The sequence below is a fragment of the Eutrigla gurnardus genome, assembly GCF_963514095.1.
Source record: "Eutrigla gurnardus genome assembly, chromosome: 4".
NCBI lineage: Eukaryota > Metazoa > Chordata > Actinopteri > Perciformes > Triglidae > Eutrigla > Eutrigla gurnardus.
The window spans coordinates 1,736,557-1,760,430 of NC_139918.1; the positions used below are offsets into that span (position 1 = coordinate 1,736,557).

At 44.2% G+C, this 23,874-nt stretch overlaps 1 protein-coding gene and 1 long non-coding RNA gene across 3 annotated transcripts; both read left to right on the forward strand.

Moving 5' to 3' along the window:
- The first annotated feature begins 1,451 nt into the window (after positions 1-1,451).
- Positions 1,452-23,669, forward strand: LOC311012028 (major facilitator superfamily domain-containing protein 12-like). Of its 2 annotated transcripts, none has more exons than XM_084007306.1 (11): positions 1,452-2,232; positions 3,836-3,955; positions 5,895-6,105; positions 6,293-6,422; positions 12,324-12,545; positions 13,549-13,641; positions 13,727-13,819; positions 16,907-17,077; positions 17,166-17,260; positions 22,619-22,853; positions 22,932-23,669. In XM_084007306.1, exons 1-11 carry the CDS (start codon positions 1,950-1,952, stop codon positions 23,076-23,078), a joined length of 1,800 nt encoding a protein of 599 aa, XP_083863432.1. In that variant the 5' UTR covers positions 1,452-1,949; the 3' UTR covers positions 23,079-23,669. The 2 variants fall into 2 exon arrangements, with proteins under 2 accessions (XP_083863432.1, XP_083863433.1); XM_084007307.1 differs by having other exon boundaries at positions 22,619-22,749.
- On the forward strand, positions 17,267-22,188 carry LOC311012038. The gene is made up of 2 exons (XR_014596972.1): positions 17,267-19,878; positions 20,464-22,188. It is a non-coding gene; the product is annotated as an uncharacterized lncRNA (long non-coding RNA).
- Positions 23,670-23,874: the final 205 nt, after the last annotated feature.

A 23,874-nucleotide genomic window follows, 5' to 3' on the forward strand; every position in this document is an offset into this window, starting at 1 on the left:
TTTATGGAATGGACGTCCAGAGGAAAATAGGGGAGGGGGGGTGTTATGTCTTAATATTCTTTGTTTTTGTTTTTAGTCTGAGGGGGGTGTTATGTCTTAATATTCTTTGTTTTTGTTTTTAGTCTGAGGGGGGTGGTTCCTCACCTTTTGTCATGAAAACAGCAACATTTCAAATATAGCATAAAAATGTAGCCGATTCCAGCTGTCATAGGGCGAAGGTGGGGTAAACCCTGGACAGGCTATCCAGGCAGGGATAGAGACAAACAACCATTCACACTCATATTCAATGAACCTATCCCCATCTTGCATGTCTTTGGACTGTGGGAGGAAGCCGGAGAACCCGGAGAGAACCCACGCTGACATGGGGAGAACATGCAAACTCCACACAGAAGGAACCCGGAATCGAACCCAGGACCCTGCCCAGTAAAGACATCCTAAATGTCATTCTTTTAGCCTGAAATTTGATTACTTTTGTCATATTTGACCTGTGTCTATTGAAATGGAATTTAGATCCACTAGTGTGGGTTAAATCAAGGTAAATGGTGGTTTTAGTCTGGTCGCAGAGAAGAGGAAGTTATCGTTAACCCACCAACCCCAAATACACCCTCATACACAGCACTGATCAATATATTATACTAGTATGAATAGTGTTATTGCATTGGGATTAATATGAATCTTTATCATTATTATTATTATAGTAGAATAAAAATATACTATTCATATAGTTAATAAAGAATAATATAGCATTACTTGCACTATAATAAATATAATTATAGTACTAGAATGACGTTATTGCACTAAAGTGACAGTGGTGTCATTCAAGATGAAATAAGCATATTAACATAATGATATATAAATAGTAAATGACTACACAATGTAGTGTATATTTACTGTGTATTTAATTTACTGTTCATTTGTTTTATTTATGATGTTTAGGGGCATAAGAGTTTGGACTTTGTGTGTTTTCTCAATAAATGATCTTGAAAGCATCACCGTGACATTTATGTTTTTATGCTCAGCTGTACATTTACAGATCTCTACAATAAACATATATGGTTGTACCTTAATATAAGTGAAACCTTGAGCAATATATTTGGAAATGTATATCTTATTATTTGTATTATTTTAAGGGTTTTTTCTTAAATTATTATTACTATTACCATTATCCTTAAATACAAACAATACTTGTTTTCCATTTAACTGAAAACCTTTTAAGAGATGAATATGAAAATGATTATGTATTCTGCACACATCCTGAACCTGGGAGGCTGTATTTGGTGAAGGAGGGAACCGAACCGTGCCTCTCCTCCGGGGCTCCGCGGCTGGCTCCACTCCACCACCGCGCAGCCCTGACGGCGCACATTTGCCTCTTTAAATAATAACATCTGTCCCTTACTGCGCAACAGCGGAAGTGAGTTGGGTCTGTCGCGCGGCTGTCAGGCAGCAGTCACGTGACGGAGTTGAACCCGCGACGCTCATCATTGGCCGGTCCGCGTTGTTGTTGTGTACATCTGCGTGTTTCAACAGCCGAGGGGTTTCTGTCTAACGTCGGGCCATTTTCAACGAGGAAGAGCTGAGAAAGAGCGCAGATATATACTATATACCATAGCTATATACGGGCTGGTTGTGTTAGCACGCTGTTGTAGCTAAATGCGACGTACGGGAGAATGTGCTCCGTTTCGGTTTACATTCCTCCTCAGACGCTCCTCCTGACTTCCACTGCCCGCGGTCACATGATCACCGAGAGGAGCAGCATGCCGGGAAACACACGTCCGGAACCGAACGAGTGAGAAGGGAACCGAAAGCTGCCCGGTCCACTGAGCAGAACCAAACCCCACCCCGCCTTAGTTTATCAGTGAACTCCATCAGTGAACTCCAGTCAACATGTCTGCGTAGCTGATGAAGGCGCGTTGAGCTGGTCTAAAGGGTTTCTGCTTCCACGAGCCACCATGTCGGACCCGGACAGGTCGGACCCGGACAGGTCGGACCCGGACAGGCCGGACCCGGAGAGCCCGGACCCGGACAGGTCGGACCCGGACAGGCCGGACCCGGAGAGGCGGGACCCGGACAGCCCCGACCCGGACAGCCCCGACCCGGAGAGGTCTCTGCCGGCCCTCCGGAGACTGTGCTACTCGGTGGGACACTTTCTGAACGACCTGTGCGCCTCTATGTGGTTCACGTACCTGCTGGTGTTCTACCACTCAGTCCTGGGCTTTGAAAACACAAACGCAGGTAGGGAATGTGTGTGTGATAGTATATATTATTATTATTATTATTATTATTATTATTATTATTATTATATGTGACATCTGGACACATAACAACCATTAGTGATGGGAATTCCGGCTCTTTTTGGAGAGCCGGTTCTTTTGGCTCGGCTCACTAAAAAGAGCCGGCTCTTTCGGCTCCCAAGTGGCTCCTCAGATTTTCTGTTGCTTAAAGTATGTTTATCACCAAAAATAATGCAAAACCATGTGTAAAATGAATTACTAATGTGAAAAACATACACTATATCAAATATGTATCATTTATATAGGTTTATTAAGGTACTGAATACACTCAAATTTGAACAGAGTGCTACAAAAATAAATTATTAAGTAGGCTATAAAAAACAAAGTCCCATCCAGGGCTCCAGACTCCTTGTTTCACCAGTGTTTAAAAAACAAAACAAACAAAACAGAAAATTCACTGGTTGCATATGTGCAAGAAGATGGACTATTTACATTGAAGGCAGTGGTGTAGTGGAGCCAGAAAGCCATTGGAATATATGGGAGAGTATACCCACTTCCTCCTCTGTAACCTACCCATCTACCTTGCAGTACACCCACCTCATCACCTACCACCACACCACTGATTGAAGGTCCTCATGTGCCTGTGCAGGTTATTTGTGGAGCCTGCTCTATATGATATTTTCACCTTGCACAAGTTACACTCCGCCTTTGAGCTGCTTATAGCATTGAAATGGGTCCAAATTCTACTACGTTTCCTGCTGCTGTCACTCGTTTTCTCACCGTTTGTTCGTCGCGCTCTCTCTCTCTCTCTAGCTCGCTCGTTCTCTCGTCCTTTCTCTCGCTCTCTTGTCTCCCTCCGTGTGCGTGTGCGTGTGCTCACTGCTGTGTGTGTCTGAACCTCCCTGTCCCCCGCCCCCACTGCTCTGTGTATGGACACGCAGTTGCCGCCACACATATTGACCAATCACCTGTGGCTTTCACCAAATCTAGCGGAGGAAAAAAAATAAATAATAATTAATCGGCTCCCAGTGAGGAGCCGGCTCCCGTCGTTCACTTCAAAGAGCCGGCTCTTAGAGCCGGATCGTTCGTGACCGACACATCACTAACAACCATGGTATACATCTGTGTGAATCTATAATGTGTTTTATACACAAATGCAGGTAGGGAGTGTGTGTGTGTGTGTGTGCGTGTGTGTGTGTGTGTGTGTGTGTGTGTGTGTGTGTGTGTGTGTGTGTGTGTTGTCTGTTTTTCATTGATACTTCCTCTTTAAAGGAAACAATCGGACCATTGTTAACTTCATAACTTTAACATCTACCATGGTAACGAGCTGGACCGCTTTTTATAGTCTAGTTATAGATGTTTATGTTTATCCCAATAATGGAAATTCACCACAATCAACTTATTGTGAGAGTTTTTATCCTGATCTGCGATAAAATCTTCGGGCCATCCCTCGACACCCATCAGTTTATACTGGTTTTGAAATGATCGGTTTATTATTTTTGTATTATGTTTTCATGAGATTTATACTGACTTCATACAGTGAATGTCTAGCCTTGTCATGCGTCTTTATTTCTGTCCGTCACACACATATTACTGTGTTGTAGGTGTGCTGCTGCTCGTCGGGCAGATAGCTGACGGTATCTGTACGCCTCTCATTGGGTACGAGTCGGACCGATCCCCTGGCTGTGGCAACTACGGCAAGAGGAAGACTTGGCATCTCGTTGGTAAGTCTGGTAGATACACAGATACGACGGGATAGTGTCAATTCACTATTTAGAAATCACACAAAGCTGTCAAAATCAACTTCAAGGTTGGAGACAACATATTTATTCTATGGATTCCCTCTGTTGGTCTGTGCCCTCTACTGGGTAGTGCTCTTATTTTGTAGAACACTGGAAGTTATTATTGTTAAATGGATGTGTGCAATAAACCCAGGTGGATTAAATCTGTTGATTGGCAAAACACAACGAGTCGTGTGGTCGCTTTTCTCTTCCTCCGTCTCCCCGGTACCTTCAGTTAGATTTTTCATTATTGAAATAACTCTGCTAACACCCTCAGTTTGAGTTTTTTTCTGGACTATTCATTTATTGTGATATTGATAATGTTACATAATGCTAATATTTATGTAACATTTAAAAGTTGTAGTACTCTGTGAATGTTCCACTTGTACAAACTCCCATAATTCATGTCACTTTTAATTACAGTTTTTTCCAATTGCTAAAACATCAGTTTTTTGCAAACTAGGCTGGTTTTATCAAAAATAATTCCCAAAACCCGTTCCCAAACTGCAAAATGCCTAATGGCACACGTCATTCATATTACCAGATTTGTGTCTCACCAACTACACACAGAATGAAAAGCACTCTCATCTGTAGTTTGCTTGGCCATAAAACTAAAATAGATTGTTCACATGCACAGAAATATTTGCAGATACACACACATGCTGTTGAAACATGTATTTATTTGTTTTTCACCAAAGTCAGTGCAACATATGCACACATGGTTGATGGTTGATGACATGAGCAACTAAGGTTGCTCTGGCTTCATCTGAAAGTGGTTGTCTTCTTTGGCCATGACCTCCTCTACCAGTTCTACCTCTCACTCTTCCTCCCCCTCTCATTCTCCCCCTTCCTCTCTGCAACGTCTTCCATCGCTGTTGTAAAAAAGGTGCTCACCTGTGTTCTCTCCGTGCTTACTTCCTGGTTGCCGTGGTAACAACAGGGCACCTATAGGGACCAATAATTTGAAATTGCAAACATGTGACTTTATGTCAGATTGTCGTGTGTTCTGCAAAGAACCGTAATGATTGATCCAGTTCAGGTCAGGTGGTGTTTTACAAGACTGTCCTTCACTGTGGAATGACCTGACATGTGCAAGTATCCGAGTGACCCCATAAACCCTCAACAGCTTCATAGTGCTTATAGTTAGTTAGTTAGTTAGTTTTACGTGCAGCTGCTGGTCACATGACATCTGCACTGTGAAGTGTTGTCAGCGTGACCTGGAAGGTGCAAACAGAAACGTGTTTGGCTCCGAGGTAGTGGAGTTATATGAGATCTAAGTTGAGCCCAGAGAAAGTGATCAACCGTAGTAGCATGTAAACATTATAACTGCGTTCTATGAATGCAATGGACAAACGGTGGCGTATGGTAATATATCAGGTATATGACATTTACTTGAAGCTATGACTGAGGTTGTCGACAGGACGTCGTCCGTAACACCCAGAAATCATCTGACATATCTGCAGAGTGAATGTCCTGGACATGACCACTGTTGGGCTTCAGGACTTCACATCACATATATGTCAGGGCCAGCAGGGACTACAATTAGAAAGGGAAAACTAGCCAATTTAACTTACTAATATACTTACTATCAATTGGAATACGTGATGAATAATTCATTAATAATTGTTAATAAAGTTACCTACCTGGGCCTCAGTAGCAGTTGCTCACAGGCCAAGGCAGCTGCACCTGCTAATAATCTGCTTACGCTGGTTTAAATTCCAATGAATCCGTTTGATGATCTCCGATACTTACTGATTGAGTGAATATGAAGGATATGTGCGTTTGTACGATAGTACATACTTACTGATTGAGTGAATATGAAGGATATGTGATTTTGTACGATAGTCCAGTAAAACTGTGTGTTCTTCCCTGTGTGGTCCAGGTACACTGAGTGTTGTGCTGTCCTTCTCCTTCATCTTCAACCAGTGTCTGGGCTGTGCCTCCTCCACCCCCCAATGGGCCAGCCTGATCTACTTCGTCCCCTTCATCATCATCTTTCAGTTTGGCTGGGCGGCCACCCAGATCTCCCACCTGGCCCTCATCCCTGAACTGGTCACCTGTGAGCACGCTAAAGTGGAGCTCACGGCATACAGGTGTGTGTTACACACAGGCAACGTGCACTAATCATGTACAAACCTCCATTATAAGGCTTGTGTGTGTGTGTGTGTGTGTGTGTGTGTGTGTGTGTGTGTGTGTGCGTGTGTGCGTGTGTGCGTGTGTGCGTGTGTGCGTGTGTGCGTGCGTGCGTGCGTGCGTGCGTGTGTGTGTGTGTGCGTGCAGGTATGCATTTACAGTGATAGCCAACATCACAGTGTACGCCGTGGCGTACCTGCTGTTTCATGTCCAGGCCGGCCAGGACGACAACCCGGCCAGTGATGTGCTCGGACCAGAAGATGTCCACGTCTTCAGGGTGAGGAGAAGTTCTAATGACACATGACACTCAACCCCCAATCATACTGACACATGGGGGGGAGCTGAAAGTTAAGAATATTTGAACTTTCATGCGAGTCTAAAAAACTGCAGGGTAGTTTAGCAGGTGAAGCCTTTCTAGCGAAACGTGTGTGTGATTTGCCTCTTACAATGTTCAAGAGTGGGTGGAGCTACCAGAAATGCTAACTAGAACCATTTAGGTTTAACCACCGTGTCCCCCCTCCTGGTAGAACATCTTCTAAAGGTTACACCTAGATACCATGAAATCATACCATAAATCAGAGACCCCAGTAACTGTGGAAAGCTCTGCGTTGTGTTGAAGTGGTGTTTGTGAAGAGAAGTTTCCTCACTGCGTTTCCGTTCTGTCCTAATGTTCACTGAGAAATCCTTCTTCAACACATGCTTTCGGGTGGATTATTTGATGAATTACAGGAGAAGCAGAAAAGATGGTGAGTTTGATTGTATCAGTACATTTGGTGGAAAGTAGAGGCGCATTGTTGTGTCATAATCAAAGACAGACATCCTCCACTCAAGTAGAAAAACAGATACTTGTATTTAAGAAAGTAGTGTTTCAACTTCTTTCCTCAAGTAAAAAAGTACAGGCTCTGAAATGTGCTTTACGTAGAAAGTATCCCTATGAAGGACATTTCTACTGTCTACTCACTGAAACTGATTTGAAACTGTAGAAAGTACAGATAAGATTTAAAATGTAGGGAGTCAAAGTAATACATCGGCAAAAATATATGCTCAAGTACAAATACCTGAAAATGTTAGCTTGTAAAACTATTCATACCCCTTGAAGTTTCCCACATTTTGTCACGCTACAACCACAAACAGAAATGTATTTTTTTAGGGTTTTAATGTGACAGACCAACACATAAATGTGGAGTGGAAGGAAAATGATATTTGTTTTGTGTGTGCATTCCTTAATAAAGCTACTCTTCCTGTGGCTCAGTGTTAGCAATTATTTAGTGTATTTTGACAGTATTGTCTGAGTTAGATTGTCACTGTTTCAAAGTATTTCTTTTTCATAATGTGTAGTGTCGTAGGGAGCTGTAATGGTCAATATGGTCGTAGCATTGAGGAAAAACCTTGATATGCATGTTCGGGTATCTTCTAAGACACGCCCACTGGTAACCAGTTGTTGTAGAGTGTTACCAGTAGTTACCTGGATGCTGACATACTGGATGAATACGTGACTAGAGCTTCGGATGGAACACATGGTATATTTTTGCTCTCGTGAGATCGAATCTCTGTCTTGAGCTGACATGAGCCCTCTAAGTCTTGCTACATTTTTGAGGTGATAGTAGGCGGATTTTGTTACTGATTTGATGTGACTGTCGAAATGTAAATCAGAATCCATAATAACCCCAAGATTTCTGGCTTTGTTTGAGGTTTTCAGGGACAGAGAGTGAAGGTGTTGAATTACTTTAAACCTTTCTTTTTTAGCACCAAAAACAATTATCTCAGTTTTGTCCTCATTTAGTTGTAGGAAGTTTTGGCACATCCAGTCTTTGACTTGCTCAATGCACTGGCACAGAAGATCTATGGGGCGAAAGTCGTTTGGTGATAGTGCTACATAGATTTGGGTGTCATCAGCATAGCAATGGTGGTCAATGTTATTATTTTTGCATGATTTGTCCTAGTGGGAGCATGTAGATGTTGAATAAAGTCGGCCCCAAGATTGAACCTTGGGGGACTCCACACGTTACATTGGTAGGTTCTGATACAAAGTCGCCAATGGAAACAAAATAGTTCCTATCTTGTAGATATGACTTGAACCAGCGTCACAGCTGGGATGAACTGTTGGAGGTGGATGTTGAGAGTGTGGAGTGGGTGTATGAGGTAAGAGGGGGGAGTGACGCTGAGGGGAAGACCGCTGAGTAGGGCAGGGGGTAGGTGGGGGTAGCTCCCAGAACTCCAAGGGGGAGCAGGGGGGAGATAGGTTTATTGGAGGGAGGGAGAATGACAAAGACCTGGATGGGGATTTGGGGGGAGTGGGGGAGGGATCCACATTCAGTCCTCCTTCGACGTTTCTGATAATCTGTGTTTTGTCTTCCCTCTTTGTTGGTTCCTCTCGTCTCTTGTCCTTGGCGACAGATGGATGACGCAGGTAGTAAGACATGATGGTAATGAATAGCTTTGCTCCCAGCTTATTTAGGCAAAGTCCGTTTGTCTTAAAAAGATAAAAAGAAAACCTCAGCATTCACAGAGCTGACTGTTTCAAAGAGTTTATTGAAGTCCTCTCTCAACTCTCTTGATTGTTTTTTTTTTGTGATCAAAAATTTTTATTGATTAACTGAGATTATCAAGATACAACACATATTTTACATAACAAAACATAACAAAACAAATGCAAACTGCAAAATTGCTTAAATCATAAAAGCCGCCAAATTAACCAAAAAACTTAAGCCAATACATTAACTAAAAAAAATTAAATAAAACAGACAAAACAAACAAAAGGTGTGCCACCTTCCCTCCCCCCACCCACCCATCCAGAAGTCATACACAATTGTATGGAGGGAAACTCTACGACCACACATTCACCTATACAGGGAACAAAAATAACTAGCCAGAATCAGGATATGATCATTTTAATAACTCCTTTAGTGAGTTGGCCACAGCCCGCCAACTATTCAAAATGGATTCTTTTGCACCATTGATTCTGGCAGTCGACATCTCCATGAATACAACATCTAAAAAAGTGAGAATCCAATGCTTGAAGGCAAGAGAGTGGGGAGGCTTCCACCGCAACGCAATCAGCTTCTTAGCAGCTGTGATACCAGCAAGTACTAATCGTCCTGCAGCCCTCGACAGACCCATCCCAGATAAGTCATTCAGTAACAGAACAGGAACTGTCACTGGGATAGTTACAGATGTCAAGTCTGATAGTTGAGAGGCCACCTTAGCCCAGAACTGTTCCACCGGTGGACACTCCCACATCATGTGAATGAAAGTACCTGGAGAATTCAAATTGCAGAGGCTGCAAGACGGATCAGTTATCAGTTTCATTGCATGTAGTCTACGTGGAGTGAGATAGGTTCTATGGACATAATTAAAGTGAATCTGTTGGTGATTCGGGTTGCGGGAAGCCTCCCTGATACTCGTCCACACCTGCTCCCAGTCAAAATCAGCATCCAGACTAGGGTGATCACTTCTCCATAACCTATCTAGTGGTAAGTCAGAATAAGAAGATGTCAGGAAAAAGGAGTATAATTTGGAAACCAAGCCGCTATTAACTCTTTGTGTTATGATCAATTTATAAAGAGGGTGAATAGATAAAGCTTGCTTTAGGGGAATACTGTGTGCATTAAGAGCATGTCTTAGTTGTAAATAAAAAAAGAATGAGGAAGGCGGTAAGGCATAGGTGTCTCTCACATCTTGAAAGGAGCGCAACCCTGACTCATTAAAAATGTCACCTAGATAGCGGATAGTACTGTTACTCCAAGGAGATGCTGTGATGGGTCTGCCTCCAATCATAAGACTCTTATTGTGGAGTAGTAACTCTCTTGATTGTTGTTTTTCGATGTCATTAAATCCAATGTGCAGAATGATATTTTTCACAGTTGGGTGTGCAACAATTTCCAGGATTCTTTTTTCCAAGTAAGACACCGTATCCTTCGGAAAGCAGAGTACTTTGATGTTATTATTGCTTTTCATATCTTTTACAGGAAAGTCACCCACAATCAGATTTTCAGGCCCTGTCGTTAGCTTTCTTTGTGGCTTTAAGTTAGCAGGTCTTACCCTGCTGCGTGGTGGTGGGGGGTTATCCAGGCAATCAGAAGGGGATCCATGGTCCTGCAGCAGTGGAGCAAACCTGTTCTTTAGTTGAACAGTTGTTTGCTGGGGAGGTTTCTTGGTAGCTCTCCTCTCCCCAGCTGTCCGCTGCTGTGTCCTACGAGGCAGTGGGGTTGAGGAGGCGCTGTGCCTGGATGGAGATGGTAACGCAGGCCAGCCGGTCAGATCACAGATATCGGGGCGCTGGGTCCTGCCAGATATCCGTTCTCCCATGTCACGGGGAAATGGTCTTCTCTTTGGCTTTGCACCAAGTGTGTTCCAGGGAGGATTTTTGCTGGTAGATTTATTACCGTGTACAGGATCCTCCCGTTTCTTCATAGCTTCATTATTGCTACTTAGCTGGGTTCTAGCATGCTCCTGTCCACTGTTTTGAGTCAGTGCTAGAGTGGTGTTGTTCCCACAAAGTCCATTCACTTCTACATTTACTTCTTACCGATTCATTTTTGTTTCCAGCAGTAAAATCCTCTGTAGGAGTTTATGGTAATCTTCCGTAGAGAAGGGAGGCATCTTCTGCTAATTACCTTTAGCAGGCTCAGGCTTATCTTGTTTGGTAAGCCTCCTCGCGTAGCGTTGAGGAAGTCGTAAAAATATTGAAAATGCCTGTTTTATCTAAAAGAAAATATAATCCCACTGGTTTTGTAAATATCCAGAGCTGCTGCTCTTTGTTTCTTATTGAGGAGAAGCAGATAGCGAAAAATAGCAGAAAATCGCAGGCAGGGGTGAGAGCAAAGAGGAAAAGGAAGTGTTAGGAAGCCGAAAGCAAGAGAACCTTAATGCCTGTTGAAGTTTCTTTCGTCTCCGTTATGTCGGTGAGGGAAAAAACATTTTTTTCACGTGGTTCTAAAACGGATGTTTTGTTACTAAATGTGGTTCATTGGTAACAACCCCAAATGTGCACGAGCATGGTGGTTTAGAAGGTGGAACTTATCAGCGCTGGTGTGCGTGCTAAATGAGGGCCCAGGTGTCTACTCTTGTGAAATAGCCCCCGGACTAATGGGGAAGGAGACACACCTGAACAGACACGAGGGAAGGCTGACAGGACTGTTCACACAGATGTGAAACACAAGGGCCGAGAGGGAAAGTAAAACAGGAAGAAAAGCAAACACCACCACACAGAAAACACACAAGATTATCCTCCATTGGGTGAATGTGCAACCTTCATTTAACATGAGTGTATAGTAGAACCGTTGTTATGTTATATACTCATGTTAAATAGCATCTTGCATTTTAATGAAATATGAATTTTGCATCAAACTCCCTCAAAGGGATTATTGTAGTCAAATGTAGTGGTTTTTTTTGGAGTTGGAGTATATTTTATTAAACCTCAGGTCTGAAATTTTCTGCATTTACGCAGTTTTGGGGAAAGGAAAGAACAACAACCTCCGTTTCTGGAAAGTGAAGCAAAGTTGAAGGTCCTTAAAGCTGCATTTTCTCTACTGTCCACCAGGGGGCGACTCCTCTCTGGTTGTATAGAAGTCTATGAGAAAATGGTCCTACTTCTCTCTTGATGTATTATCTCAGTAAACATTGTAAACATGAGTTTCTGGTCTCAATCTCTAGTTTCAAGTCTTCTTCAATCCAGCATGATGTTCATTTAGTACATTATGATCCATTTAGAGTCCAACACACCAGAAAGCAGGGGATGCTTTAGGGGGCGGGGCTTACCTGCTGATTGACAGGTCCATTTAGAGTCCACCAGACCAGAAAGCAGGGGATGCTTTAGGGGGCGGGGCTTACCTGCTGATTGACAGGTCACTACCATGCTACCAATGCTAGTTGCCTACTAAGATGACTTTAACACTTGACCTTGAATTATGAAGCTAACTTTGTTAGCATCTTCACACCAGAATCCAGATCCAGTAAGGGTGCTGCTCTGCTGCTTGTGTTCATCAGATCCACCCGTTGCTCCTGCACGGTCCAAATATGGTCACTTCCTTCACTGGTTGAAAAAAAGCCAAGATGGCAATGGTTAAAATGCTGAACGGATGCTCCAAAAAACCAACAGTTGATGTCACCATGATGACATCCACTTCTTACAGTCTATGGTTCATAATATGCAGTGCTACGTTGTGTGTGATTACAGAATCTGGCGTTGATTGTGCTGGGCATCGGCACTCTCTTCTCCCTCCTCTTCCACGTGGGAATCACAGAGAGGAGGCCCGGAGCAGACTGGCAGGCTGCAGGAGAGGAGGGGAGGAAGAGGATGGAGGAGGAAGAAGAGGGGAAGCGGAGACTTCCCCACACTAAGATCTCCTCGGCTCTGCTACAGTGGAAATGTTGGCTGCAGCAGCCCTCTTTTTACCAGGTAGGAAGACTCCAATCAGAATCTCTTAAGGCTTTTGCACTCGAGGGGTAGATTTACTAAGACTGGCGCAGTTTGTGCTGCGTTTGTTATTGCGAGTTCGCACACAGCGCATGCTGTGCTCCCTCATTTTGCGTATTTATCGTATTTATCAAACCTGACAGTGCATACTTCGCCCTCCAGCATAATTAGTGCGCCTCTAATAGCAATGAATGGGCCCGCATGTATCAAACATGGATCTTGAAACGCAAAAAGAAAGCACTAAAAAGCACATAACGAACCAAGGAAAAGGTAGCGTACAACGGGGCACAGGTGAGGAGAACCAGTTCAGGTCCACCAGAAATGAATGTCTAGTAATGTGCAGCAAAACCGTGAAATGCGATGAAATAATGGGCAGACTTCCAGACCTGAAACGTGCAGACCTGAGACATCCAGACCTGAGAAATGCAGACCTGAGACATCCAGACCTGAGACATCCAGACCTGAGACATGCAGAGCTGAGACATGCAGACCTGAGACATCCAGACCTGAGACATCTAGACCTGAGACATGCAGACGTGAGACACCCAGACCTGAGACATCCAGACCTGATACATCCAGACCTGAGACATTAGGAAACGGTCTCAGATAAACATTTCACTAAAAAATAATAAAGAACACAAAACAAAATTGTTCCAGTCTAAGCTGATTATTTATTTTCTCTTATATTTCTACTTATATTTACAATCAGTTTCAACACAATGTGGATCAAGTCCAGTAACTGCATTATTAATCTGTAATGATGGTTTCTGGTTTCATGGTTGATTAAGTCTGATTTGTGTGGTGCTCCCTGGTTCAGACCTGCTTTTATGAGGCACAACAGATGTGTGCTCACAGTCGTTGTAAATACTATATAATTAGGCACACTTTACCGTATCCTCCATGTTTTTGTGGGGAACTCCCACTTCCCTCCCTTTATTTCAGGATGATCAAGGCCCCATGTCTAACTGTTCCTGTCCCTCTATAGGTGGCCTTACTCTACATGTCTACCAGGTTAATAGTCAATCTGTCTCAGACATACATCTCAATGTACCTCATCAACACTCTGGGGTTGCCGAAGGTAACTCACCATCACCACGTGCTTCTCTGGCATTCCCAGCAGTCCTTCCTCGGCGTTCTTCATCTCTTCTCTTTCTTAACAACAGAAGTTCATCGCAACAATCCCATTAGTGATGTACCTAAGTGGCTTCCTGTCCTCCTTCATCATGAAGCCTGTCTGTAAACTCATCGGGAAATGTGTAAGTAAAACACACTCACAGCTTTGAACTTGTGCTGACTGGACCAGAGGGTCAGTACCTATACGTGGCTCTGTGGCTCAGTCAGTAAGTCAGTAACTAAGTCAGTAAGTAAGTCAGTCAGTAAGTGCCTAAGTAAGTCAGTAACTAAGTCAGTCAGTCAGTCAGTAAGTCACTAAGTAAGTCAGTCAGTAAGTAAGTCACTAACTAGTAAGTAAGTAACTAAGTCAGTCAGTCAGTAAGTAACTAAGTCAGTAAGTAAGTCAGTAAGTCAATCAGTAAGTCAGTAACTCAGTCAGTAAGTAAGTAAGTAACTAAGTCAGTCAGTAAGTCAGTAACTAAGTCAGTAAGTATGTCAGTACCTCACATAGACCTTCTACCTCACGTAGACCTACTACTACCTCACATAGACGTACTACCTCACATAGACGAACTACCTCGCATAGACGTACTACCTCACATAGACATAAGTAAGTAACTAAGTCAGTAAATAAGTCATTCAGTAAGTAACTAAGTCAGTCAGTAGGTAAGTCAGTAAGTCAGTAACTAAGTCAGTCAGTAAGTAAGTCAGTACGTAAGTCAGTAACTAAGTCATTCAGTAAGTCGGTCAGTCAGTAACTAAGTCAGTCAGTTAGTAAGTCAGTCAGTCAGTAACTAAGTAAGTCAGTAAGTATGTCAGTACCTCACATAGACCTTCTACCTCACGTAGACCTACTACTACCTCACATAGATGCACTACCTCACATAGACGTACTAACTCACATAGACGAACTACCTCGCATAGACGTACTACCTCACATAGACATAAGTAAGTGACTAAGTCAGTAAATAAGTCATTCAGTAAGTAACTAAGTCAGTCAGTAGGTAAGTCAGTAAGTCAGTAACTAAGTCAGTAACTAAGTAAGTAACTAAGTCAGTCAGTAAGTAAGTCAGTACGTAAGTCAGTAACTAAGTCATTCAGTAAGTCAGTAAGTCGGTCAGTCAGTAACTAAGTCAGTCAGTTAGCCAGTAAGTCAATCAGTAAGTCAGTAACTAAGTAAGTGAGTCAGTCAGTAAGTAACTAAGTCAGTCAGTAAGTAAGTCAGTAACTAAGTAAGTGAGTCAGTCAGTAAGTAACTAAGTCAGTCAGTAAGTAAGTCAGTAACTAAGTAGGTCGGTCAGTAAGTAACTAAGTCAGTCAGTAAGTAAGTCAGTAAATAAGTCAGTCAGTCAGTAAGTAACTAAGTCAGTCAGTAAGCCAGTAAGTCAGTCAATCAGTAAGTCAATAAGTAAGTCAGACAGTAAGTAAGTAACTAAGTCAGTCAGGCAGTAACTAAGTAAGTCAGTAAGTAAGTCAGTACCTCACATAGACCTTCTACCTCACGTAGACCTACTACCTCACATAGACACACTACCTCACATAGACGAACTACCTCACATAGACACACTACCTCACATAGACCTACTACCTCACATAGACACACTACCTCACATAGACGTACTACTACCTCATATAGACCTACTACTACCTTGCATAGACGTACTACCTCACATAGACGTACTGCCTCATGTAGACCTACTACCTCACATAGACACACTACCTCACGTAGACCTACTACCTCACATAGACGCACTACCTCACATAGACGTACTGCCTCACGTAGACCTACTACCTCACATAGACGCACTACCTCACATAGACACACTACCTCACATAGACACACTACCTCACATATACGTACTACTACCTCATATAGACCTACTACTACCTTGCATAGACGTACTACCTCACATAGACGTACTGCCTCATGTAGACCTACTACCTCACATAGACGTACTACCTCACATAGACGTACTGCCTCATGTAGACCTACTACCTCACATAGACACACTACCTCACGTAGACCTACTACCTCACATAGACGCACTACCTCACATAGACGTACTGCCTCACGTAGACCTACTACCTCACATAGACGCACTACCTCACATAGACACACTACCTCACATAGACACACTACCTCACATATACGTACTACTACCTCATATAGACCTACTACTACCTTGCATAGACGTACTACCTCACATAGACGTACTGCCTCATGTAGACCTACTACCTCACATAGACACACTACCTCACATAGACCTACTACCTCACGTAGACCTACTACCTCACATAGACACACTACCTCACATAGACCTACTACTACCTCATATATACCTACTACTACCTTGCATAGACGTACTACCTCACATAGACGTACTGCCTCATGTAGACCTACTACCTCACATAGACGTACTACCTCACGTAGACCTACTAACTCACATAGACACACTACCTCACATAGACACACTACCTCACATAGACCTACTACCTAATGTAGACCTTCTACCTCATGTAGATCTACTACCTCACATAGACGAACTACCTTACATAGACCTACTGCCTCACATAGACCTACTACCTCACGTAGACCTACTATGTCCCTCCTATGACCTACTAAAGAGTCTCCTGCATCTCTGGTTGTGCTGTTGGGTCCTGTGCCTTGTACCATTGTGACACATGGTGGATCGAGAGGTCAGGTCTTGATGAATTGATGTAAATGTAGTCTGCGTTCAACGCACACTTAAACACTTAAATCACACTTCAGATCTTGATAAATGCATTATTGAAGTTGAAAATCTTTGCTGATGTACGTTGTATCATTTGTTGAGAACACAATGATGTCACAATGGAAACCAAAGTCATCAACCCGTTGAGAGCTGGATTCAAAATCAAAGTAAAAATAGAAATGACAGGTGAGCCGACTCATCATGTGACTGAGTAGTCAGTGCACTGCTTTGCACTCCCCACAACATCTGGGCTGACCCTGATAAGTCGGCGGAAGGTGTCCTGGGGATCTCCTCCCAGACCGGGGTCAGGGCCTCAGTGAGCTCCTGGACAGTATGTGGCGGTACTTGGCGGCGTCAGATGCACTGATCTTTTAAATTGACAAATATAATATGTGTAAGTGATGGTACAAGTCAAAGGGGCTCAAACAATGATTTGTCTCTTCCCGTTGACTACCGAACAACTCAACTGTAGCTGTTTCTCTCCTCTGATTGGTCCAGCTCACCTACTTCGTGGGCCTGCTGCTGATTATGGCCTTCTCCTATTGGGTGCTGCTGAATGACAAGATGGGTGAGCAGGTGTACGGGGCTGCCGTGTTGCTGGGGGCGGGGTCTGCCACCATCCTGGTCATATCGCTCGCCATGACTGCCGAGCTCATCGGCAATCAGACGGTGAGAAGTGTGTGAGAGGGAGGAAGGTGTTGTGTGTGTCCTTCTACAGCGTCCACCATCTTCACCTCCGTCATTCCTCTCTCTGCAGCAAAGCGGGGCGTTTGTGTACGGAGCCATGAGCTTCACTGACAAGGTGGCGAACGGAGGAGCCGTCATGGTCATTCAGGCTCTGCATCCCTGCCGGTTAGAACACACTCACCGCCATGTTCCACATAACATGTGTGTCTGCTTTCTAACATGCATCGCTCCGCTTCACTGACTGATCATGCAGAAACTTTTTCTTTTATTTAGGGATAGCCTTCATGTGAAGCCAATTATTATCACATATTTGTGTGTGCCCTCTTTAAACACTCTGATTCCTGCATACAGGCAGAAATGAAAACTCTCTAAACCTGTTGTGAGGACGTCTAATAGTAGTAATAGTAATAATAATAATTAAAACTGCGAGCAGTGTCGTGACAGGCCCTCGTTCATATGCGGTCGTGGAGTGCCTGCGGTTACATGGCAGTGTCGCAGCCGCCTACCTGTGCTGCGGCCGCCTCCTCGTGGCGCTAGTTTAGACACAACTGATCGACATTCAAAGCCATCTGTCTCCCTGACTGCTGTCTGAGGTGTGTGCTAAGTGTGGAGCAGATGAGACAAAGAATAAAATCATTAGCAGGTGTGAAAAGTTTCATGACTGTTGATCTGGTGTAATCCAAAGTGAAACTACATTTCAGTCACAGAGCTCACACACATGTCCATGACTCCCTGAAATCTCTCCTCCTTCCCCTAGTGTGACCCCTCCTCCTCCCCCTGTGTCCTCTCTGCAGGCTGAAATGAGAGGAATTAGTAAAAAAAAAAAATCAGGTTTACTTGGAAAAAGTTACAAAATCAGTGACATTTCCTGTCTCCAGTAGGTGGCGCTCTGGCTGTGAGTCAACAGTGCAGACGTGTTCAGGGTGGGCCTCTTATCAAGTTTGGAAACTTTGGAGCAGATCAGAGAAGAAACACTGGAGTTATAATAGTTTTGATGATTATGGCGAATGTTCCACTGACAGCTGTCTGAGGTGCATGTGAAGTTTGGAGCAGACCAGACGATGTATAAAGTCATTAGCAGGTGTGGAAAATTGTTAAACCGTGACAGAGGTCACATCTCCTCCATGCCTTCCTGACATCTCTCTGAGTCCCCTTAGTGTTTCTCCTTCCCCTCCCCCACTATTTACAGTCACAGAGCTGATACGCAGGCGGTTAAAACAGTTTTTTTCCCCCACTTCCTGTTGACTTTAGGCGGTGGGTCCAAGAGGCTTTTTTGTACATCTTCACATGTATCACATGCATATTTCATGCATGTGTGCCCAACCTAAAGGGGGGGCTGTTACTCAGAAAAAGGGCATCAAATCAGTCACATTTCAGGTCGCCATTAGGTGGTGCTCTGACTGTGAGTCAATATTGCAGTGCAGATCTGTTCAGGACAACACTGTTATCAAGTATGAATATCTTGGAGCAGATCGGAGAAGAAACACTGAAGTTATAACAGCTTTAATGCCTTTGGCGAAGGTTCAAAATAGTAGCGCAGTCATAAAATGGTAAATGGCTTCATTTATATAGCGCTTTTCTCCAAAGCGCTTTACAACAATGACTGACATTCACCCATTCACACACACCGACGGCGGAGTCAACCACTCAGGGCGACAGCCAGCTCGTCAGGAGCAATTAGGGTGAGGTGCCTTGCTCAGGGACACCAGGACCTCAGCTAGGAGGAGCCGGGGATCAAACCTGCAATCTTGCGGTTGCCAGCCAACCTGCTCTACCTCCTGAGCTAAACCCCCCGGTCATGGCATCGCCCTGGCCAAATATTCTGGACATCTTTTGATAACTTTTTGTCCAAAAGGCCTTTCCAACCATATCCAATTTTGGTATCAATCAGATCAATGGTATAGTCGGTTATAGATCAAGTACAACCCCTGTGAATGGCCAAAAACGGCCAAAAATGGAAATTTTGGAATTTTTTGGAGGCTCCACACATTACTGGATTTTTATGAAACTTGACAGGTATGTTCTTTGAAGCTATGGCAACATAGGTTTCGAGTCTTGTGATGATTGGCTCAAAGGTTATGGAGTTATGCTAATTGCGTTTTGGCGGCAGACCCTCTTATGTTCTATGGCCAGTACTTCTGAATAAAACCATATTTTCAAAACCTTTTTGGACCATGACCCCAGCTAGGTCTACCGAGTAGGCTCATCTAAATTGGATCAATGGTGTCGGAGAAATTAGCAACATCTGGTTTTTCATAAAATCCAAGATGGTGGAAAATTTAGGTAGGCGGACTTTGGTACTCCAAGAGGATTTTTTGTAGAGGACACTTGTCCGCACATGTGTGCAAAATTTCATGTCAATCGGAGTTACGGTGCGGCGGGGCTTGAAATGCCTGGCGCTAGGTGGCACTAGCGAGCAACTTTTTCGTGGCTGAATGCCAAACCGCTACCATATTTAAATTTTCTGTAATTTCTACGCACACACCAATTTTGGTTGTTTTTTTATTTTTTTTATTGCGACGTCCAAAACGCGAGTTACTTTCGCGTAAGAATAATAACAAAAAGAAACATTCGAATAACAATAGGGCTTCGCAGCCCAACGTTGTTGGCGCTTCGCAGCCCAACGTTGTTGGTGCTCGGGCCCTAATAATAATAAGTCAGTCTTGTATAGTGCATTTCTAGGACCCAATGTGTTTCTCAACTAAAAAGAAAGTAAAAGGGCTAAAAAAAAAAGACTCATATGAAGAAAAATGTAAGCTTTGAGGCATGACTTAAAAGAATGAGTGGAGGTAAGGAGCTGTGGGTAAGGAGGGGTGGGTAAGGAGGTGGTGTGGTTAAGGAGCTGTGGGTAAGGAGGTGTGGGTAAGGAGCTGTGGGTAAGGTGGTGTGGGTAAGGTGGTGTGGGTAAGGAGGTGGAGGTGTGGGTAAGGAGCTGTGGGTAAGGAGGTGGAGGTGTGGGTAAGGAGCTGTGGGTAAGGAGGTGGAGGTGTGGGTAAGGAGGTGGAGGTGTGGGTAAGGAGCTGTGGGTAAGGAGGTGGAGGTGTGGGTAAGGTGGTGTGGGTAAGGTGGTGTGGGTAAGGAGGTGGAGGTGTGGGTAAGGAGCTGTGGGTAAGGAGGTGGAGGTGTGGGTAAGGTGGTGTGGGTAAGGAGGTGGAGGTGTGGGTAAGGAGCTGTGGGTAAGGAGGTGGAGGTGTGGGTAAGGAGGTGGAGGTGTGGGTAAGGTGGTGTGGGTAAGGTGGTGTGGGTAAGGAGGTGGAGGTGTGGGTAAGGAGCTGTGGATAAGGAGGTGGAGTTGTGGGTAAGGAGCTGTGGGTAAGGTGGTGTGGGTAAGGTGGTGTGGGTAAGGAGGTGGAGGTGTGGGTAAGGAGCTGTGGGTAAGGAGCTGTCAAGTCATCTTTATTTATATAGCACCTTTCATCCATATAAAAATGCAGCCCAAAGTGCTTTAACATTAAAATAAAACAAACCCTTTTAACGTCCCTACTCCCTGCACCCTCATTCATGTAACACACACACGTACACACATGCTACACCGATACATAACATTGGTCCTAATATTGGGAACAGATAAAAGACCAGGGCCCGGTTTCCCGAAGCCTTCTTAAAACCTTCTTAACGCTACGTCATTCGTAACCCCTACTTAGAGTTCCTACTTAACATTTTGCGTGTTTCCCGAAACGTTCTTTGCTACGAATCTCTTTCGTACGTCATACGTTGGTAAGAGTGGTCTGGAGCGCTCTTAGAGCCTTCTTAGCTCTACCGTAGTGATGTTTCAGCTCCTGACGCTAGTCGCCGCCACTGTTGTGTTTCACCAGTGGTTTTAAGTCAAAAATAAAATGCGCATGCATTTCATCACAAGGCTAAGCTTTACCTCAACCTCAGAAGTAGCCTAGGTATATTACATCCATCCATCCATTTTCTACCGCTTATCCTGTATTCAGGGTCACGGGGGGGGCTGGAGCCGATCCCAGCTGTCATTGGGCGAAGGCAGGGTACACCCTGGACAGGACGCCAGTCTATCGCAGGGCCGACATGTAGAGACAGACAACCATTCACACTCACATTCACACCTACGGGCAATTTAGAGTCACCAATGAACCTATCCCCATCCTGCATGTCTTTGGACTGTGGGAGGAAGCCGGAGAACCCGGAGAGAACCCACGCTTACACGGGGAGAACATGCAAACTCCACACAGAAGGAACCCAGGCCGACCCGGGAATCGAACCCAGGACCCTCTTGCTGTGAGGCGAGAGTGCTACCCACTACACCACCGTGCAGCCCAGGTATATTACAGTGTCATTTAATTAGCCCATTAGGCCTAGTCAATGTCAAGGCATGCACAATCCTGCAAGCAATTTGGGAAATTGGCACATCGTCAAACAATTAAAAAAATGTCATAAATGCACGCTTGTGAACGGTGGCAAAACTGTGGCAGCGATACAACGTATCCTCGTGCTGAACCAAAGACGTCGCCGACCTCGGAGCCGTTGGAATACATAATTTCATAAGGATCAACTTCAATCCCATGGATATATTGACCGACTCGGCTATATTGCATAAGTTTCGACTACAACGGCAACAAATACGCATGTAATTAAGGTTGTAATTGGCTCAATCTCCCCCGCTGTTTCTATATTTTCTATATCTTTTTTTAAATCAGTGTAGGCTATGGTAGTATGTTCGACCATGGTTAAATACATGTTTAGGCCTAGAAGGATTTTTAGCAATGTTTTATTTGCAAACACTGCAATAGCCTACATTTTATAATAAAGTGCTGTCATGCACCTGCACATGAAATGGAAAATCGAACTCTGAGCAATCGATTTCAGCACTTTCTTTCTGGACAGCGCCGTGTAAGAACGACGTAAGGAGGGTTTCTTAAGAAGACTCCTAAGAGAACGTTCGGGAACCACGACTATAGAGGTAAACAACTTTGGTAAGTCATAACGTAGGAGTCTTCGTAGCGCGCTAAGAGTGGACGTTATCGGGAAACCGGGCCCAGTACCGGAGGACCTCAGAGTCCGTGAGGGCGGATACAGTAAAAGCAGGTCAGACAAATAAGGCCCAAGGCCGTTAAGACACTTAAAAACTAGTAAAAAAAACCTTAACATCGATCCTGAAGCGCACAGGGAGCCAATGCAGCGATTCTAAAACCGGTGAGCCCGCCTTCTGGTCTTCACCAGCACACGTGCAGCTGAGTTCTGGAGCAGTTGTGGGTAAGGAGGTGGTCCCTTTATTTTTTTGACTTGTTTACAATAACAACACACCTGGTTTACAGCAGAACTGGGACAGCTGCGGCTGGAGACCAAATACAGGTTTAGCAAGGCGGTGAGAGAAACGGCCCTCCCCCCACCACCACCCGGCACCCCACACGGTCTGCCGACGATAATACTGTGACATTTTTCAACATTTTAGAGATATCGCCCTGCGTGCAAATCTGTGAGTTTTTTCCAGAGTTTTCCTCCGTGCTTATCTCACTGGAGGCTGCGGGCCGTCCTCTTACACGTTCTGGTCTCTCTTAGGACTGTGCTGTGCTGTCCAGCCTGCGACTGGTTCTATCATGATGTCATGGTCATCGTCACAGGAGGCGTGGCGGTCATTGCAGCCTTGGCGCTTTGCTCCATCCTCATCTGGCCAATCAGGATCAGACCACGTGAGCAGACTAATATGTTGTGTATCTGCATCGTCGCTGTCATTAGAGCTGTTCCTTTATGGCTTAACTTCTGCTTTCCTCTGTGTGTGTGTGTGTGTGTGTGTGTGTGTGTGTGTGTGTGTGTGTGTGTGTGTGTGTGTGTGTGTGTGTGTGTGTGTGTGTGTGTGTGTGTGTGTGTGTAGGTTATCTGCCAATCATCTCTGAGGATGCATCAAGAGTCAACTAACTTGGACTCAGTCATTCCACCTCAGCTGACGGTGCATCACTTCAAAAGGGAACTTCAGAGCCAGAAAAGGGAACCAGATCCATGTTGTGGGGATTCAAAGTGATGCAGCTCAGAACCACTAAAGAGGAAGCGGGGACCGTTAGAATACAGTCATTGTCCCGTCAGCACTAAAAAAAACACATTCCAAAAATACTCGAGTGGATTTCTTAAAGGCTCATTCCACTCAACCCCTCCTCAGAATGATAAACCACTACATGCACAGACTGAGTGTTACAGTGAACACATCCTGACAAGCAGCTCTTCTCAGCTGACTGGCAGGCTGTTGAGTCATGTGACACTCGATGAGATTCAGGGTCCATTTACTGCAGCTTAAACTGGCTGATGAGACGCTGGCTGCAGGAACGCGGTGCAGCTTCCAGGAAACCGAAGTTTGTATTTAGTGATTTGATAATCTGTGATGTGGATGTACTGAGGTTGCAGGGAATCTAAGCCTCACCTATTGCTTTTATTTTGTCTTGTTATTACACATTGATTTCTGGGATTCTACATTTTCTTATTTTTGTCTTTTCTTCATGTCACGCACTCACCAAGATATGATGAAAACTTTTGTCCAAGTGCAATATCATATTATCAAATTGAGATTATTATATATTTGAGGGTTTTTCATTGGATTATTAAAGAAATACTATTGGTCCATCGAGTCTTGTTCTTCATCTGATGAGGGTTCAGAGACAGAAGATAAGTCACATGTAGTCTTCTGAGGACAATTTGGGATTTACTCGTCATCTATGCTAATAATAAACATCCAACATGCCTCAAATGTATGATGATTTAGAAGTCACGACTCAGCAGGTTTGGATGGTTGACGCATGGTGCATCCGGAGAAGGTTGCTGCGTCC